The sequence below is a fragment of the Natator depressus genome, chromosome 8, assembly GCF_965152275.1.
Source record: "Natator depressus isolate rNatDep1 chromosome 8, rNatDep2.hap1, whole genome shotgun sequence".
In the NCBI taxonomy this organism is placed as follows: Eukaryota; Metazoa; Chordata; order Testudines; family Cheloniidae; genus Natator; species Natator depressus.
Window position 1 is genome coordinate 95,262,728 of NC_134241.1, and position 19,613 is coordinate 95,282,340.

The 19,613-nt window shown below is 43.4% G+C and overlaps 1 protein-coding gene and 1 long non-coding RNA gene across 3 annotated transcripts in view; one reads left to right on the forward strand and one right to left on the reverse strand.

Annotated features, from left to right (window-relative positions):
• Window positions 1–16,245, forward strand: part of LRP8 (LDL receptor related protein 8) — a 278,497-nt gene extending 262,252 nt beyond the window's left edge. For both annotated transcript variants that reach the window (XM_074961709.1, XM_074961710.1), the window contains 7 exons: window positions 2,857–2,996; window positions 5,451–5,592; window positions 6,866–7,018; window positions 7,930–8,169; window positions 11,320–11,388; window positions 12,523–12,695; window positions 13,961–16,245. In XM_074961709.1, the coding sequence (XP_074817810.1) occupies window positions 2,857–2,996; window positions 5,451–5,592; window positions 6,866–7,018; window positions 7,930–8,169; window positions 11,320–11,388; window positions 12,523–12,695; window positions 13,961–13,999 (956 nt within the window). In that variant the 3' untranslated portion in view covers window positions 14,000–16,245. The remainder of the gene's footprint in view (window positions 1–2,856; window positions 2,997–5,450; window positions 5,593–6,865; window positions 7,019–7,929; window positions 8,170–11,319; window positions 11,389–12,522; window positions 12,696–13,960) is intronic.
• LOC141992511 (uncharacterized) lies at window positions 32–19,613 on the reverse strand. Its single transcript, XR_012640599.1, has 4 exons — window positions 19,579–19,613; window positions 18,427–18,563; window positions 2,905–3,124; window positions 32–1,928 (listed from the first exon to the last, which is right to left on the reverse strand). It is a non-coding gene; the product is annotated as an uncharacterized LOC141992511 (long non-coding RNA).

Here is a 19,613-nt window from a genome sequence, read left to right on the forward strand (position 1 = left end):
GCAAGTGATAAAGCTCCCAATGTTTGTGGCCTCATTAAATTTAAGTTTATTGTTATACAGGAATGGGAAAAAAACAACATAATCCTTGAAAATCCAGGCTTCTTTGATATGACAAGCATCTGTCACACAAACAAGCGGCTAGCAAGTTCCCTCTAATACAGAGGGTCATGGTGTAATGTGATCTATGTCTCCACTGAGGCAGGTTATCAGGGTGTTGCCTCTCCATGAACATCCTTCATACCCTCCTGTACTTGAACTGTTGACCCATGTCTTACCTTGCTCCTCTTAGGGCGCAGTCCTGGCAACACTCACTGACTAGCTCAAAGCTTAGGACGGTAAGTAGTTTCATCACATTAGCAAGCACTGTGCTAGTCAGTGAATGCTGATAGGATCCCAAGCTCGTCAGGAGAGGGATCTGACTGACTCCATGTTTATAAAAGTGCCATATAAATGTGCTGTGATGCTTAAGGGCTTATTTGTGACTATAAGGTACAGCCATTCGTTGGAGATGGTGCAGAGCTGTACCACTCCATGGGAAGCCCATGGAGGCAGAATTACTTATGGAGCTTCCTGGCATGAAGGGGGAGCAGCTGCCTGCTGCTATCCCCCTTCATGAGGGCCAGCATACTCCCCCTGCCCACCAGTCCAGCTGTGCTGGTTGAGGTGTTGCAGGGGTGGCACCGTGTCCCCTAACTGTGGTATCTTGCACCCTGGTGGCACAAGGAGGGACTGAAATTGTGCTCTGCTTCTGCACAAGGAGGGGAAGCTTCTTTTGAACTTGCAGAGAAGTGGCAGTCTGGCCCTAAATTAATCAGTAGTACATTGGATCAGCACTAACCCTGGTTAGTATTGCAGTCGGGAATTTTGATGTGAACAAGTGAAGGAGAATAAAAACCACTAGACCCGCTCAGTGTGGAAGGGTTAGGTAACAGGGTGTTTGGAGGGTCAGGCAGCCTAGTGGTTGGCATGCCTGACCTCTGGCCCCTTGTTTCCCTCGTCAAGGTGCCTCATTCTTTTAGGCAGAGGGAGTAGGGAGACATGGGCCCTCCCTCTCCACCAGGTCCCCGCCCACAACCCTGTATGAGTCGACCCCTGAACAGGGGGCCTTAGGGAGTCTAAATCCACTGTCCTGGGCTACTTCCAACCACCGTCTCTTCAGTGTGGGGCATGACCTTAAAGTCTAATTCGCTGGCGTGGCTTGCCTCCCGTAATTCCCTCTCATTGGCTTTGGGTGGTACCTTGCCCTGGTCCCAGGCTCCTGTGGACAGGGCAGCTGTAAGTCTGGTGAGGCCAAACCCCACAATGCCTCTGGGCTTCCGTCATTCAGTTACTTCAGTTGTCAGAGGCTCCTGGGTCTTCTCTACAGCCTCCCTTGGCTGGGCAGACAGTGCTTACTCCTTGGTGGCTGCCTCAGCTGGCAGGCTAGTCACCCCTCTCTGGTAGGGAGGCAGCTAGCTCCTGCCTCTTCGCCAGTCAGCCCCAAACTGAGCCAGACTCTCTCCTCTTCTCCCCCTACAGGCCTGACATTAGTTGCAGATATAATGGGCTGGGGATCGCGGGACCCAAAGGTTCTCTTTAACCCCTGCTGTGATGGCAGGCAATTTTGTCCACTACATCACAGGTTACTACTACTATTACTAATTCATAACATTTGGCCTTGTTATTAATTCACCAACAAATGAATGCTTAGCATTTCAACCCAGAGCTTGAAATGATTGCTTTTATGAGTGGCAATCACCCCTTTGCATTGAGCTTAGCTGATCTCATCCAAAATCAGCATTTGTCCCAGGAAGAAAAGCTCAGTTCGTGAAGTTTCACAGTGGCACAAGTCACCTTCTCCCACTTCTTCCCCTCTTGGCGTCTGGGCAAGGTGGAGTCTTTTGTGTTCTCAGTGTCATCCTTGTCCGTGAAATGAAATATCCTTGAATCTGAAACACAGGAATGGCTTTGAGAAAGTGGGATTCCCCATCACTGGAAATTTTTAAATCAGGATGGGACGTTTTCCTAAGAGATGCTCTAGTTCAAACACAACTATTAGACTTGAAGCAGGAATTAATTCATGGAAGTTCTATGGCCTGTATTATGCAGGAAGTTAGTCCAGATTATCACAATGGTCCCTTCTGCCTTACAATCTATGAATTTATGAAAATGTGAAGTCACTCAGCATTGGAAACCACCATCATTACTAGCATTAACTGCACCTTCCTCAGGAGTCTCAGTAAAAAGCCACAGATTAAGTGGTCTGGAGAATGAACTAGCCTCTCAGCCTTCGAAAAGATCCTTCCAGGCCTGGAGTTGCCTGATATGGGTATAACTACATTGCCCAGGGGTTTGAAAAATCCAGCCCCCTGAGCGATGCAGTTATACTGACCAAACCCCCGCTGTTGCTGTGTCGACAGGACAGCGTCTCCTGTTGATAGAGCCACGGCCGCTCGGGGAGGTGGATTAACTATGCTGACGGGAGAAGCTTGCCTGTCGGCGTAGTAGCATCTTCACTAAAATGCCACTGTCGCACTGTCTGCGAAGACAAGCCCAAATTTGAGGGACATTGCTGGGGTGGAGTTGGGAAGCCAACAAGGCTGCTGGCCTGTTCTACTTGATCAGAGAGGGGACTACGTCACGATCCAGGCTGGCGATCAAGCATCTCTCACAAACACATAAGAGCCTATTATTTATGGGCGCCTGGTTCAGTGCATCTGGGCAGTGAACCAAAGTTTCAACCACCATCATAAATAACAGGGCTCAGCAGCCCAGGGAGAAGTAGCCACTCGGCCAACAGGGAAAAGATCGGGCAATAGCAAAAAAGGCTGTAGTTGCATGTACAGTCATTCTGCCTTGTCACATTTCCTGTCTCAGATTTGCTGAATCAGCGTCTCTATTGGGTGGACTCCAAGCTGCACTTACTTTCCAGCATTGACTTCAGTGGCGGCAACAGGAAAGTTCTCATCTCTTCTGCTGACGACCTGAGCCACCCTTTCGGAGTAGCTGTGTTTGAGGTAAGCGTGAAGAAGGGTGCAGAGCTGGCTGGTGAGTGCAGGAAGCCACAGGATCTCTTTTTACACACCTCTTGCGTGACAGCTGTGCCCTGAGCACAGCACAGGAAGCTCATGGGATGTGTCAGCTGCTGCAAAAAGCCATTAATCTGATGTGAGTTCAGCAAGGAGTATTCCTTCACTGAGAGACGCAATCAGTCAAATGCTGCTATGTAATGCATTACTTTTGTGGTGGGGAAGAGCACCCTGCCTAAACTGGCACCGCCTGCATAACTGAAGTGGGCTAATGGCAAAATTTGATCTTAGTCATGTTAACTGCTTGTGTAATGGCCAAATCATTGGCAGGAGAAAACACAGGCAGTTTGCTATGATTGTCAGGACATATAGCTTTTCACTAACTAAAGGCCTGATCCTGCTGAGTGAGCATCTCCTGTGAGATAAGACTTCAGTGGGAGCTTCACAGGAGGTGCTAAAGCATCCTGTTAGGATCAAGCCCCTTGAACACAGGGCGTCCTCTCATCTGGGTGTATGGCAGGGATTTATGTGCGCTAATGGCTTTGAATTTGACACTGCAGTTTGCGCTGAACACTTCTTACAACTCATCTGCACTGTGATTTCCTTGCTTTGCATTTTCCCAGGCCCATGCAGCGTGTGCTCCCTTCCTCAGCCTGGCAGGTTGCTAATTGTTTGCGCAGTCATTATATGCTACTGCTTGACAGTCTGCAACAAGGATCAGTGTACCCAGATAGAAATTTGTACAAGCCCTTTGGGAGCTGGCAGTGATGTTAGTGGGGAGCCTCTCTGCCTGGGAAGAATTGAGGACCCAGTGCACTTGTCTGATGGCAGGATTTTCCCCAGGAAAGTGTCATTTACTTATCCAATTTAAACATAAACCCAGACATTTCTCTCTCTTTCAAGCTGAGTTGGCCGTGCTCTGGTGCACAGCCCTGACAGCCGAAGGATTCACACTCTACTTGCCACAAAATTAAGGACTTGATCCTGTAGGCACGTACTGCCCTGGTGTGCTTATTGCCATGCATAACCTTGCTGATTTCAGTGGGACTGTGCATTAAATTAAGCACTACATCAACAGTGTTTGCAGAATCCCTTTTACAGTGTTTGTTAACCAAGAATGTGCTGTATACCCTCTTCCTTTATCTGAATCTTTTCTCAAGATAAAAGACAATCTCCTCTGAACTAGCTCCTGAGAACCCACCCTTCCCCCTCCAGCTATGTATTTCATCTTATTAAAAGACGTTGCAAGTGTTATCTTTTCATCTGTCGGCCAGGTCACCTTCCTACAACTAAATCCGTCTCAGTAGCCTTCAGTTCCCACTTACTGTGTCTTACTATGTTGTGCTATTTAGGTATCTCTCAATCTGCAGCAAAGTGCCACTTGCTTCTAAAGATATCATTGCAGAAGATAGAAGTGGGTCTTTTGGATGCTCCCTCTTTAGTGTTGATCCATTGCTGCAGTGTTAGATTCTTTAAGAATATAAGTGGTTTTGCCCTACAGAGATACTTGCTCAATCGAGGTCACATCTTTGGAATGGGAAGGAAGATCAGCTTTCACTGGCACTTTCACTGTGGTAGAGGGATCACTAAGATTTCTAACAAATTCCTTCAAATCCTATTCAAAATCCACGGCCATTGGAGTCACAAAAACTCTTCTTTCACTAAACATAATGGACATGGCCACTCTGTATCCAGGCCTGCTCAGAGTGTTCTCCCCTCCCACGCAGCCCCAAAGCTACTCTAAGGGCAGGTCTTCGCTACCCGCTGGATCAATGGGTAGTGATCAATCGATCTATTGGGGATCGATTTATCACATCTCATCTAGACGCAATAAATCGATCCCCGAACGTGCTCCCCGTCAACTCCGGAACTCCAGCTCGCGAGAGGCAGAAGCGGAGTCGATGGGTGAGCGGCAGCAGTCAACTCGCCGCCGTCCTCACGGCCAGGTAAGTCGAACTAAGATACGCCTTTCTTAGGTCGACCCCCCCACCCCCACCCCAGTGTAGACCAGGGCTAAGGAACTAAGCATTTTTTTGCCCTTCTGTAAATATTGCTCTCTAGATCTGTTACCACCTCCTGACACTGAGACACTTGAATCTTTGTGTTGCAAAGCCAAAAGTGGCATGTCATGATCCAGCAGCACCACAAAATGACAAGATTTTCTCAGTCTCAGTAGATGTCTCTAGATCGTTTAGTATTCGATTCTGCAAAGTGCTGACCGCCACTGTCTCCAGCTGGAGTAGAGGACACGCCAATAACATACTGAAAAATTAGCACCTGTCTGTTTTGCATGTACTTAAAATGCCTCTGATTAATGTGCAAAAGAAGCTGAGATGTAGGCAGCCTTGCCCCAAATGGCCCTCGGGGCTGCTGGAGAACCAGAATCGAACACTTCATGAGGTCTGCATTACCCAAATCAAAATGCCTGTGTGTGTTCTGCAGGATAAGGTGTTCTGGACTGACCTGGAGAACGAGGCAATCTTCAGTGCAAACAGGTTGAATGGCCTGGACATCTCCATTTTAGCAGAGAATCTCAATAACCCTCATGATATTGTGGTCTTTCACGAGCTAAAGCAGCCAAAAGGTAAGGCATGCCATCAGTGCTCCCATAGTCCAAACACCATTCATTCATTTGAGCTGGTAAATAAAATGCCTCCCCCTTGTCTTGGATGGAGCGGTAAGGCAGATGCTGCTAATATAAAATGAATGCCTGATGTTTGAAATTCCTGCATAGTTAATTCAGCGGGTGCTTTTATTGAAAAACCTGCAATTTGTTTATAATAATTTAATTAGCAGCTTTCCTTTGGAAGTCTAGTCTTAGAGTGATCAGAGCAGCCTGTTGCCTGCTGTTCATTTTAGGTGACACTTTTTGGCAGTGTCACTCAGGACTCGAAAGAACTCTGAACAAAGTAACTTACTAACCGTTTTCTTAGTGGGAAGAACATGGCTGGGAGACAGCTTTGAGACTGTGGGTATTATGAGACAACAGCTGTGAAATGGCACCTTCTTACTCAGTAGATATGCTCCCCCTGTGTATTCTGGGTCAGATAGGCTCAGTGAGAAAAATGTTTGTCCTACTAGTTACTGGGGCTAGCACTGAAAAGCCTGCACAACTAAGAGAGGAGCTGGACTCTTTCCTGGTTCAGCATAATCAGCACAAAATTCTAACTGAAGAGTTTTTATTACTGACGATCATCAACAAACTTGAAATTCAGATCATGATTTGCTTGTAAATTGAGTACATTTGATCTATAGTATTGGGCAGGAAACCCCACAAGACAATTTGAAGCTCTCATCTGAAGATCTCATAGTGCTTTAAAAACACCTGTGAGGCAAGAGTTATTAAGCAGCCAAGTAAATTGAGGCAGAGGTGAAGCTGAAAATTTTAAGGTCTGCCCAGCATGAGACAGTGAGGGCCTGATGTTCAGAAATGCTGAGTATCTGTAGCTCTCAGTGATTCCACTAGAGGTATGAGTTCTCAGCATCACTGAAAAACAGGAGCTGGATGGCCAGAATTAGAGGATGCTTTGAAAACAATGCCTTAAGTGACTTACTCAGTCAGTGGAATAAGAAGGAATGGAACCCAGGCGTCCTGACTCCCCATCCCCTGCTGTAACCATCAAAGCAAAGCAAAACTGTTGCATATAGTATATGAAAGTGGGAGTGCACAATGGTGCGGCTACTGCTACCTTCCTGCATACAAATGGAAGAGCTCTAGAAGATGGAAAACTCCTAGGGGTTCTGAGTTAGAACAGAATCTCATTCGGGGGAGGGGTCTTTTTCCTATGAACAAAGATAAATTGATGAGCATGGTTTGAAACAATACATTTGTTTTTCCCCCTCCCCACCTTGAACAGCTCCAGATTCCTGTGAGCTCAGCTCCCAACCCAATGGAGGCTGTGAATACCTGTGTCTTCCCGCACCGCAAATCTCTCTCCATTCTCCCAAGTATACGTGTGCCTGTCCTGACAACATGTGGCTGCACCCTGATATGAAGAAATGCTACAAAGGTAAAAGCAACCACCTTAATGCAGGGACCGTTCTCTTAGCCTGGTGTTACTCGGCACAAGCTCCTTCGAGCCACACCAGTTGTACCCCACCCTTCCACAAAACCAACTTACATCATCAGTGAAATTTCCCTCTCTCACAACAGTGCAGGAACCATTAGCTATGGTAGTCTGTGCGTTTGGGACCTTTTTGCACATAGCCTGATATTTTTGTTGGTCTGGAGGGTCACTTTATTGAGAATTTGTTTATTCACAAAGAGTAATCAGAAAAGCTAAATGCATGAAAGGGAACAAAGACGAAGTTCCTGATCCAAATCCCATTGATCTCAATGGAAAGACTCCCATTGAATTCAGTGGGCTTTGGATCAGGTGCTACACATCTGAGTGGTTTGAAATCATGGTGGTGAAGCTGGTCAATAAAATCATTCATTAACACCGCCCCATGAGGTGTGAGTGGCGTATATTGTATATTTAGGAATATTAGGCCACATTCATCTTTAGTGAACTCTAGTCTCTTCCTGGGAGCTACCAGAGGTGAATTTTACCTAATATTTCCATATGGTGCGAGTTCTGAATTTTGGGGGCCCACAGCCAAAAAAGTATGATAAAGACTTTGAACTTCTTTATGTCACCTTCCACCCACAGCACTTCATAGATATTAGTGAATTAAGCATCATTACACCACTGTGAACTTTGTAAATTATTTCATTTCCATCTTGCACATGGGCAAACAAAGGTATAGCAAGGCAATGGGCCACATAACAAATCAGGAATAGAAACCAGACTCCTATTCTATCCGTTATCAAATCTGGAAAGGAGTGCTCCTTAGCACCATGTGAGATCTGCTTTTCAGACTTCTTTTACCAGATTTCAGAGTCCTTGTTTTGTTTTAACTATATGGGGTTGCTTTTCAGATCTTCCAGCTGCCTCAACAACTGAGCCAGTTTCAACTCCGGTGTCCACCATCACCACGACTATGATTTCCACCGTCATTGCAGCAACAACTAGCAACACCAGCAATGTCAGTAGAGAGAGCTCAGGAGCTGTATCACAATTCTCCATCACAGCCCCAGGTGTTGGCTTACCCACAACCACGTCTAGCCTAATAGGCACAAAGATAATGACAACTGGAAACAGCAATTTATCCCAGCACTGTAAGAGATTCAGGTTCCTACTTCTTTACTTTCTGCCAGGCATAGGAGTATCACAAAGATCCATGGGCTAGTATGAGAGCTGGCAGGCCAAATGTGCTGTATGCATGTCAGACACAGGCATGCGTATATGGGCAGAAATAAAATCAGATTTTTCATCTCAACTCCTTCATTATGATAATAGAAAAGTGTTCCCAGTTTCTCTGAACTCTTTGGTTCCAGGTTGTCGTGTCTGATTCCCTGGGATTCAGTCTTACACCCACAGCATTTGAGGTTCCTATTTCTCAAAGAAAGTTGCACCTGTTTTTCTCAGCACAGTGCTCTGAAAGTTCATGGAGCCCTACTCTGAAATACCTCTGACAAAGTTTTCCATTAAAACGAGTATCTCCGTGGATTGATGTCCACATCGCAAAAAATACTGCCAGCAGAGGGCACTAACTGGCTTCTTTATTGTCGGTCTCTACAGAGGCTAAGTACTGAATAAACCATGAAGGATTTAACTACCTTCCCATTCTTGGAGGTGATCCCTGTAGGTCAGGGTTGCAACACATTGGCAGGGCAATGCAGGGAAGCTGAACTGCCTTTCCATAACCTTGCTGTTCTACAGAGAGGAAGATTTCCACCTCCAACATAGCCCCTTTCACTGGTAATTGATTAAAAACAATAAGACAGAAGACCTCTGGCTTTTCAAACACTGCACTGAGTAAAAGAGGCATCATTTCCATTGCATCTGCAAAGCAGGTGTAGAAATCAATCATGCATTCCTGTTCTCATCAGCAAGACAGGACACATGATACTTGATGCTAAGCAATGCGCAGTGCTCTTGAGAAAGCAGAATCAATCTTCCAAATTCGTTCTTATCAATGTAAATCTCCTTCCAAACCCCAGCTGAAAATAATTAGATTCAATGTTTATTAAAATATTTCTAACAAGGACTATTATGGTACCTATCTCATTAACTGGTAAAATGTCTATTTAATAGAGTTACCTGCCAAGGGGATTCATTTAAAAGGATAAACTACCTTTTACATTATTTTCTATGCATTGGTGTCTCAGTAGATGAAGGAGTTAGCTCTTTCTCTAATTATTCCTGATTTGTCACAGTAAATTCAGTATATTTCTGAGTTTAGTGCTAATTCTGTTAAGATTGCAAAACACACATTTTGAAGAATGAGACATTAACATTTATTGGTTGGCTCTTGTATGACATTCCCTTGAATTTTGAGGCAACCTTCCAGGCTCAACTTAGCTATTGCACATGGCATTCTTTGGTGTAGTCACCGCCACAGGAGGATAATTCAAATGCATTATGTAGATAGCTTGGAACCACAAAGTTCTTCTCCTGATAGAGCAATAGCTTGGTGGCTGTGTTGCTACCAGAGGGAGCTGTGCTGCACAAGATGAAGAGTCATCTACTCTCCTTGATAAAGACAGAGAATGTCCATTACGGGCCAGATTTTTTTACAAACTACCCTCCCTTTTTGTGCCCAAACATTAAGAAAGAACTGGCATATTGTATCAGCCCAGTGGTCCAGCTACCTCAATATACTGTCATCAGACCATGACTGGTGCCAGAGGGCATGAACAGAACAGGGCAATTATTGAGTGATCCAGTCCCAGCTTCAGACTGTTGGAGGACACCCAGAGCATGGGGTGCATCCCTGACCGCCTTGGCCAATAAGCCACTGATAGACCTACCCTCCATGCACTTACCTATTCTTTTTGAACCCAGTTATACTTTTGGCCTTTACACAATCTCCTGGCCATGAGTTCCACAGACTGACTGTGTGTTATGTGAAGAAGTACTTCCTTATGTTTGTTTTAAACCTGCTGCCTATTAATTTCACTGGGGTTCTTGTGTTATGTGAAGGGGTAAATAACACTTTATTCCCTTTCTCTACAGCATTCCTGATTTTATAGACCTCTTATCATATTCCCCCTTAGCTGAGCAGACCCAGACTTTTTAATCTCTCCTCATATGGAAGCTGTTTCACACCCCTAATAATGTTTGTTGTCCTTCTCTGTACTTTTTCCAATTCTAATAAATCTTTTTGAGATGGGGTGACCAGAACTGCATGCAGTCTTCAGTGTGTGAGTGTACCATCGTGGACACGTAAATAGATATATGCACACAGAGCCAGACGAAACAACTCCATGAGCCGTACACATGGAGAACCAGTTTTGAACCACTGGACCATTACACATGAAATTCTTATGAGATATTTCAATACCTAGAAACAGTCATAAGTGGCACTCTATCCCCACTACCGGTACCTTACACTAACAAACAGATAGTAGGTAATGCAAAGTGCTGTATTTCTTAGCATTGTGTGGGATTTGGGGGGATAGCTCTCCCCCAAGTTGGTCCTTCTCAGACTGGAAGGCTGATTGTCTGAGAGACACCCCCGCTCTTCATCAGCGCGTCTTAAAGCTAGCCCTAGTGTGCTCTGACTTCAGAAGACTCAACTCTGGTACCTAAGCACCGGCTATACAGTCCCTGGACAGCAGGAGCCTAGGTGTGCTGTAGCAGCATCACATTCAGCCTCTAATGGGGAGGGAGCACCTGGTTTCCCCTAATAGTTAAGCTAATGAAGGGGCAGCATGAAGAGGTTTAGAAGGGAGTTGGTCAAACGTCATGTGCTTTTCTGTGGCCATATTCAGCAGTCAACTGTGCCCTTCTGTAAAGCCCTGTCACTGTACAGGGGTATGTCCAGTTCTTCCCAAAGGGCAGGCCCCTTAGCAACGCTAACCCTTGTTTTGGGTTCTCATTTCCTTTGAGATCCTTGTCCTTGTGTCCTACTGTGACAGTTGTGAGTGACATCTGGAGTTAGCAAACTAACAGACCCCACATTTCAAAGGTGTTTATTATTATTTAGAAGTGAATCTGTATGGTTGTGACACAGCCATATAGCAGGGCGCAAGATATGAAAATTAAGGAAGATGGCAAGCTGCTGGCTCAGGCTTATTAAGTAGTTATTTTATGATTCAGTGTCTTGTTTAAAGATGATTAATTATCAAATATAAGCACACAATAGATATTATTTATAGACCACATTTAACCTAGTTTTTTTAAAAAAAATTGAGCTATCATTATAATTATGGTCCATCTTTAGTGCCGTTTGATTAATCAGAACTGTTCTTTTATGGTTACAGATGCCAATGATGGGCAGGGTTTTGGATCAACTGTTAGAGCAGCCATTATTGGAGCTGTAGTTCTTCTTGGTAAGCAAGTTTGATTTAAGCTTAGAATGAGACTACCCTGACAACTTTTTGTAAAAGACTTTTCTGGAGCACAAGGAACTATTGATACACAGTAACTCCTCACGTAACGTTGCAGATATGGTCCTTAAAAAATGCAACTTTAAGCGAAACGATGTTAAGCTAATCCAATTTCCCCATCAGAATTAATGTAAATGGGGGGTGGGGGGCTAGGTTCCCAGGAATTTTTTTTTGCCAGACAAAATATCTATATACACCCACACAGAGTATAAGTTTTAAACAAACAATTTAATACTGTACATAGCGATGATGACTGTGAAGCTTGGTTGAGGTGGTGGAGTCAGAGGGTGGGATATTTCCTCCTGCTAAATGATAAACTAGCACTTGGCTGAGCCCTTAAGGGTTAACTCATTGTTGTTAATGTAGCCTCACACTGTACAAGGCAGCATGAATGGAGGGGGGGTGTTGCGCATTTCCCCTTTAAGTATGCTGACCCCACGCTTAAGTACACTGCCTTGTTAAATTAATCAGCAAGCTGAGACTGTAGCTGCTGCCAAGGAAGCTCCCTCCATCCTGAGCCCTGTGGTAGCCCCTGTCGTCATCCGTCCCCCCCGCTCTATGGAGATGGGATAAGTGGGAGATGCAGGGGGTAGGGGGACACCCTGACATTAGCCCCCCCAAAGCACAGCAAGCAGGAGGGCTCCCAGGAGCAGCTCCAAGGCAGAGGGCAGGAGCAGCACATGGCAGTGGGGGAGGGACAGCTGCACTGCTGGCAATTGATAGCCTGCTGGGCGGCTGCTGCACAGGGAACTTAGGGGAGGGGAGAGCTGATAGTGGGGCTGCCGGTCCACCCTGGTTCCAAGCCCCCACCAGCTAGCTGCAACGGGGTGCTCTTCCTGCAAGCAGTGGACAAAGCAGGCAGCTGCCGAACAATGTTATAAGGGAGCATTGCACAACTTTAAATGAGCATGTTCCCTAATTGATCAGCAACGTAACAATGTTAACCGGGATGACTTTAAGTGAGGAGTTACTGTACTGTAGTGCAGGTTTGAAGGGTACAGGAGCAGAGGTCCACATGGGACTATGTTTGCCTTCCCCAAGTAGCCAAATGACAGCTTTTTCTCTTCTTTTCTTCAGTGGTCATTGGTTTGCTGTGTATGGGAGGGTACCTCATCTGGAGGAATTGGAAAAGGAAGAACACTAAAAGCATGAACTTTGATAACCCTGTGTACAGAAAGACAACAGAAGAAGAGGATGAAGAGGAAATCCATATTGGGCGGACTGCACAAATTGGGCATGTCTACCCAGCAGTAAGTATCTCTGAGCAAGCTCCCAAAGGAAAAGCTTTTTCTTAAGAAGGTTTGACTACAGAATTATCTCAGCTGATCATGAGGTTGATTACAGTTACTTGGCATCAGACAGTACATTAAATGAGGGGTTTGTCAAATTTTTGCTTTTTAGATTACTCTTATACTTGTATGTAGCTCATGTTGCCATATCTTTGGAACATACAGTAGGAATTTACTATATGAGATTAGATCAATTGTCCATTTAGTCAGGTACCCTGTCTCCAGTGGCACTGGGTGCTTAAATCCCTGCAAGTCACCCTACTGAGAAATTCATGTCTCTAACACGCCCATCATTGTAGTGGTAAGCACTAATAACATGCAAGAAAAATGAACAGGCTGTCCTATACGAGTTTTTCAAACCAGGGCCAATGACTGCTGCTAAATGTTAGGCTGTACCCCGGTGGGGAGGGTTTTTCTCCTGCCCCCAGCTTGCAGTCAGTCTTATGCTTTACTCTCTTCCATCCACTGCCTTTTCCTGCCAACAATAAAGTCCAGTTTCTATTTGCTAGGGGGAACACAATATTTTTCTGCTTATATAATTAGATACAAACCACTAAAAAGTGAAATGCTCTGCAGTGAAGAGTGAATGAGATTCCAAAGGGAGTCAAGGAAAGTTGCCTTAGCAAGATGAGGCATAGAGATGGGATGGAGGAGTAATGCTTTGCTCTACAGGTTCTGCTGTAACTACATAATGGGACTTGCTGATGGAGACACCAGAACCCACACAGAGTGGTTTCTTCAAGGGAGTGTCCCTTCAGGAAACAGGCAGCTTGGATGAAGTGTAGGAATAGTAACTAAGTCGTGAGGAGGAGGACAAAGAGACAGGAGTAAAAGCAGTGCAGGAGTGAGGAAGGGCACTGTCTCAATATCGCGGACTGAGTAATAATAGCAATCCTTGCACTGCTGTCATACCTCCCATCCGAGGATTTTAATGTGTGTCACAGACATTGATGAACTTGGCCTCCCACCACATCTGTAGTGCAAGAAAATAATGCTTAACCCCATTTGGGGGAAGGGGAATTGGAGGCATGAAGGACCAGGTACTAATAAGTACTACTCAGTGTAGGGGTTACTCCATTGAAATCAGTGGGATTTTTTTTTTTTTTTTTTTTTTTTTTAGTGAGGGGAGGTGTTATTCATCATGAGTAAGATATCAGGTCCAAAGAGATCAAATGATTCTCTGTCACTCAAGCATTTACCACTATTGTGTTTTCCTTCCTCCACAGCGTGTAGCATTGAGCCTGGAAGATGACGGGTTACCTTGAGGATCAAGTTGCTGCTCTGGTCCCACACCTAATGGCATAATATGCACTGAACAGATTCACTTTGGATCATGGAACCCTCCCCCGCCTTTCCTTTTCTTCCCCCGAATTAATTACTATTTATGTTGCAAAAGGGTAACCACAAAGTTATAATGAACTGCAAACATCCAAAGGATGTGAGAGTTTTGTATGTATAATCTTTTATACACGTTTTAACTTGTTGCACTACCCATACGTGATAGTGAAGAGGCTACTACTGCTGAGCTACTAACCCAGTATACGTAACCAGCCGGGTTCAATAGCTATGCATCATTTTAAAACTATATTTATAGAGGTTTTGTAAATAGGTTGAACATGCTTTGTGGCTATCCATCAACATAAGTAAAAAAAATTCTATACAAGCGGTTTAGAATATTTATTAACAAAATTGGGATATAAGATTTGTTCTGTAAAGAGGGGTGAGAGTATTTATTTTTTGTATGTTTGGCTTGCTGTGCATATATCTGTCTAGACTAGATAGATATATAGACATATAAATATATACATATATATACACATATAAATATATTTTAAAACTACTAGCCCAAGTCTATGGGAATTAGGGGGATTGAATTCTTAAGGAATGTTTATGGAAAATTTGCTTTGAAGTCTAAAGCCACTGGAGTAAGAAACAGCTGTACAATAGGATAGTCAATGAATGAAGCACTCTCATAATGAATTTCTGCTGTCAAAATGGTTTACTTTGTATTTCAAGCCCAGACAAATGTACTGTCCCAGGACTCAGGCACTAGCACCCTTGATTTCCTTTTTTTAAAAATCTTTACATCCAAAATGTCTCCATACAGTGACTTCTCTTCACTTAGTGTATCTCACATAGAAGAAACTCCTATAGGTTTCAACATAGCTTTACGCCGTGTCTGTCTCCATGGAGGTTATTTGGTGTAGGATTTTTTAAGAAAACCTAAATCTGTCATTTTTTTTCTCCTCCATGGGAATCTTTTTTACAGCTTATAAAAAGTGATTATTTTCTCTGTCTGGTAGTCATATCAACTCCCTGGAGATAGCTCATCACAAAATCTTTTATTGCTGTGCTGCTACTGATCGTTAACACTGTTAAAATGAATGAAGTGTTAGGAAGCACAGAGATGCAGTCCAACTTGCATACCTGGAATTCACAGCAGGTATATTCCAAGTGGCTGTAGCTGGAACATCCAGCACCATAACAGTGCATTCACCACAGCAGGTTGTCCATGAAATGTGGAGCAACAGGAAAGGGGTTAAAGAACAAACTGTCAGCAGACTGCCCTCGAATATACAGCTCTTGGTAGGATGGCTGAAAAGGTAACTGGAAAAAAACCCAAAACAACCAATCCTTACAACAGTGGTCCCTAAACTGTGGGGCGTGCCCCTCTAAGGGGGGCATGGCAGAGCTCAGGCCAGCCCCCACAGGGGACAGGGAGGGAATGCCATCAAGCTCTATTCCTGGCCCTGACCGTGGCCCTGCTTCCAGCCGCCAACTGCGCTCCTGGGGGAGGGTGCAGACCATTGGGGGCGGCGGGGAGGAGTTTGGGGACCACTGCCTTACAAGACCTTTCACTCTCACCTGTTCCTAAAGCTGAGCAACTCTGGGACTATCATACCAGTCCTAGATGACCTGGCATCCCTTAGACTATTCTCTCCAATTGGAACAATGGTGGATGTGCAAAGTTCTTCTACTACAAGTCCATGCACTGTGTGCATGAAGGAAAGAACAAAAACTGAGCTGTACATGTCTGTGATAACACTAACAGCAAACTGTAAATATGTTTGAAGGCTCTAAATTTTGATACTTTTTTTAAAAAAATAAAATAAAAAAACTGTACAAATGTGTGTATAAAAAGCAGCAATTTTTTCAAACTGCTTTAAATTAATTTGATGTCCAGTGCTGGTTTCAAACTTTACAGATTTATAACCAATCAAAAGAAGTCAGCCACCAAATTTGTTTTTTAAATAAATTATTTTAAACAGTTGGGATTGTTGGGACATTGTTTAACACTGTAACCAGTTCTGATCTCTGTCTTGTCATAATGAAGTTCTGTTAGAATGAGTTCTTGCTTGGTGCCTTTTGTGTTTCAGTTTTCATTTTATGGACAAAAGAACTGCAGGAGTGGGGGGGAGAATATGGTCTGTATATCGTTTGCTGTACTTACATAAAAAGGAGTACTGAAAACCAAATGAATTCATTTGTAAAACAGTGCACTGTTTCCACAGAGAGATTAAATTTTTTTTATCTGGGATTTCTGATGCGTTCTGTTATTTTACAGTACATCCGTGGTTTTCTCCACAGACTATGTCTAAGGGATCTGCAAAGGTTGTCATTACCACAGAACAGTAGTTTTCAACCTGTGGTCTGTGGACCCCTGGACATCCGCAGACTATATGTCTAAGATTTCCAAAGAGGTCTAGCCCTCCATTTGAAATTTTTTTAGGGGTCTGCAAATGAAAAAAGGTTGAAAACCACTGCAATACATAAATGAAAAATTGTTATTAAGAATTGCAGCACTTTGATGCCAAAATATTACGATCTTATGCAAATATCAGACTCTTCTGATTGACACATACACATCAAACTAGTCCCAAGGAATGGGTCAGCTTTTAATTGCCTATAGCCAAATCAGGACATAGCAGTGTTGCTCTACATTCTAGCTATGTAAGAATTCTCTATTCTCTTTATGGTCCCAGTCAGTCTGTATTTAACACCCCTCCAGTTCTTCCAGTCTACAACTGTGCAGCCCCAACCCTGGACACTACATAACCTTTATATGCAAACAAAGGGATACTCAATGGGCAATTCTGACTACCGTCGAGTCCTCTTTCTCTACTCAGACTGTTTGTCACCTTCAAATTGCACAGAAAATACTGCATGTTTCAGTTATGCTTACATTATGTAAAGTTTTATATAGGTGACAGAACTAAAATCCATATAATTTGAGGTTCATATAACCAAGACAGCCTGCTGCACACAAATATTTTAACTTTTACCATTACAAAAAACTACATTTTGTCTCTGTTCTGTAAAAGGAGGCATATGGTGCATTCGCTTGCCATATGTAGAAGTGTTATTGCTTTTAATCTAAGCCATTTAAAGAGTGCCCAGATACTCCAACACTGGATGTCTTCTAGTACTCATCATTATATTAATAGCAGCTTCACAAACCCAAAACAAAATTACAGCACAGCATCTACTGACATGGAGACATACACTTAAGAACCAAACTTCAAAAATAACTGTTACACTTCATTTGGTAATCTTGCATAATACCTTATGGATGGTTTGGAAGACCAAATGGCAATCTACTACTATTCTCCTCATTACATACCAAGCCCGGATCAACCAGAAACAAGCTAAAATCCATAACGCTCACTGCTACTGATTAATTTTGTAAGCATCACTGCTCTGCCAAGTTTAACTACAGGTAACTACTACATGACTGGTTAAATAAGGAGGAAAAAAATCCCCAAAACTGTACAAGATTAAAGTCAATAATGTACAAAAACTAGGGCTGGTCAAAGATTTTTCCATCTAAATGATTTTTTGATTGAAAATTGGGTTTTGACTACAGCATATTTTTCGCTAATGCTGTCTGCCCTTCATTGACATTTTAAATTTTTCATTGAAACACTGAATGCCTGAAAACTGATATTTTGGTTTTTAATTTTTTGCCAAAAATGAAGTTTTTCATTGAAGGAAAAAGCCTTGTCCAACCAGCTCCAACAAAAATGCTCCAGCTCTGCAGGAATCCATCAGCTAACCCAGGTGTAATGTTTTGGACCGTTATTGTCTATATTACAATAGCACTGTCAGAGGCTGTAGGCATGCAGTAGAACCAAATCTCTCACAGGGGGCTTGAAAGCCCTCATATATGGTGGAGGGCCATTAGGGCCACGCTGGAGCCAGAGTCCCCAGGAAGAGTGCTGACAGAGAACTCGGGGAGGTAATTTGTAGTTTTAGAAAGCAATGGGGCTCTCTCCAGTTTTTCCTTAGCAGTATTTAGCTTTCTGGCTAATGTGGTTTGGAGCCAATTACACAGTATACCTCCACCCTTCAAGTGGGGTGGTATAATTCCCCTTCTTGAGAAGACATACCCACTCCAGTTCTGATCAAGCTAGCGTGCTAAAAATAGCGTGTAGCCACAGGAGGGGCTAGTCACCCTGAGTACATAACTAGAGTTTCTGACAGGATTATGCTTGGGGCAACTAGCTGCTTGCCCTGCTGTGGCTACACTATTTTTAGTATGCTAGTTCAATCAGAACTAGTGCAGGTATAATCTCAAGATGGGAAGTACACCCCCAGTGTAGACATACCTTTAGTTAAAATTTAAGAGGGACAAACTCAACAATTTGAAATAGATGTAGCATTAAACAGTGAAACAGATCAATACTTTACAAACCCCCCTCTGAGGTGTCACACTTTTCTTCTCCTGAGGGCAAGCGTCTTTATCTCATCCACGAATCAACAACACAGTTCTTCCTGCCATGGTAAAGCCAAACGTTGAACTGCCGTAGGAAGTCCCACAGCTCCCTTGACCTGGAGAAGATGCAAGCAGCATAACATTACCAAGGGCAGTCAGGCACTAAACACACAATAAGATGTAAACAGACCTCTATTCACCCCCGACCCCCCGTCAAAAGAATAAATATTGTAGCAAGAGAGGTACATACAGAATGTACCAGAGTGACTAGATGCACTTTCAGAGATGCAGGAGATTCTTATGTCCTATAAGGGCTCCCAAAATCCTACCCACTAATCCAAACTTTGACTATCTGGGGCTCTCAGTAGCAACACGGAAGTAGGCAGGATTTGTCTCTGATTGACTAGGAAACTTTGCCGCAGTGGGAAGAGACCCTCTTAACAAAGAGCCACGTGTCGTAAGATCTGCCTTTAAGTCTTTTCTCTACAGTCACCTTTGTTCTTTGGAGGAAGTTTATCTACTTGATTTTTACATAAAGTGGCCAACAAACACCAGTGATCACATCAAATTATGATGATTCACTGCTTGTTAGAACTGAGAAAAATTAAATTACCATCAGGTTAAGATTCTGCTTCCAGGAGGTTTTTTTCAGTGTCCCGAAAAGTTTGCAGAAGAAAATTAAGTAAGTGTCTAAGGGTTGCAGATAAATGGAACAAACAATCCTACAACAGGCCATGTGAACAATGTGGTAACAATACAGTTTTAAGTACCAAATTCATTAAAGGTCATTTTTATTCATTAAAAAATGTACAATATTTGTAATCTTATTTTCTTAAAGAGAACACTGTCAAGTAGTTTAGGCCTTTGATTAGCCTGTTATTTTTATATTGAAATATATTCAGAAAAAATAGTTATTACCAAACCTAATAACCTAACCTGAAAACACAAAATCATCTCTCATAAAGTTTGCAGATAACACCAAAACTGCAGGAGTGGTAAATAATGAAGCAAACAAGTCACTGATACAGAGCAATGTGGCTTGCTTGTAAGCTGGGTGCAAACAATATGCATTTTAACACAGCTAAATGTAAACGTATACATCTAGGCACAAAGAATGTTGGTTGTACTTACCTGATGGAGGACTCTATCCTGGGAAGCAGTGACTC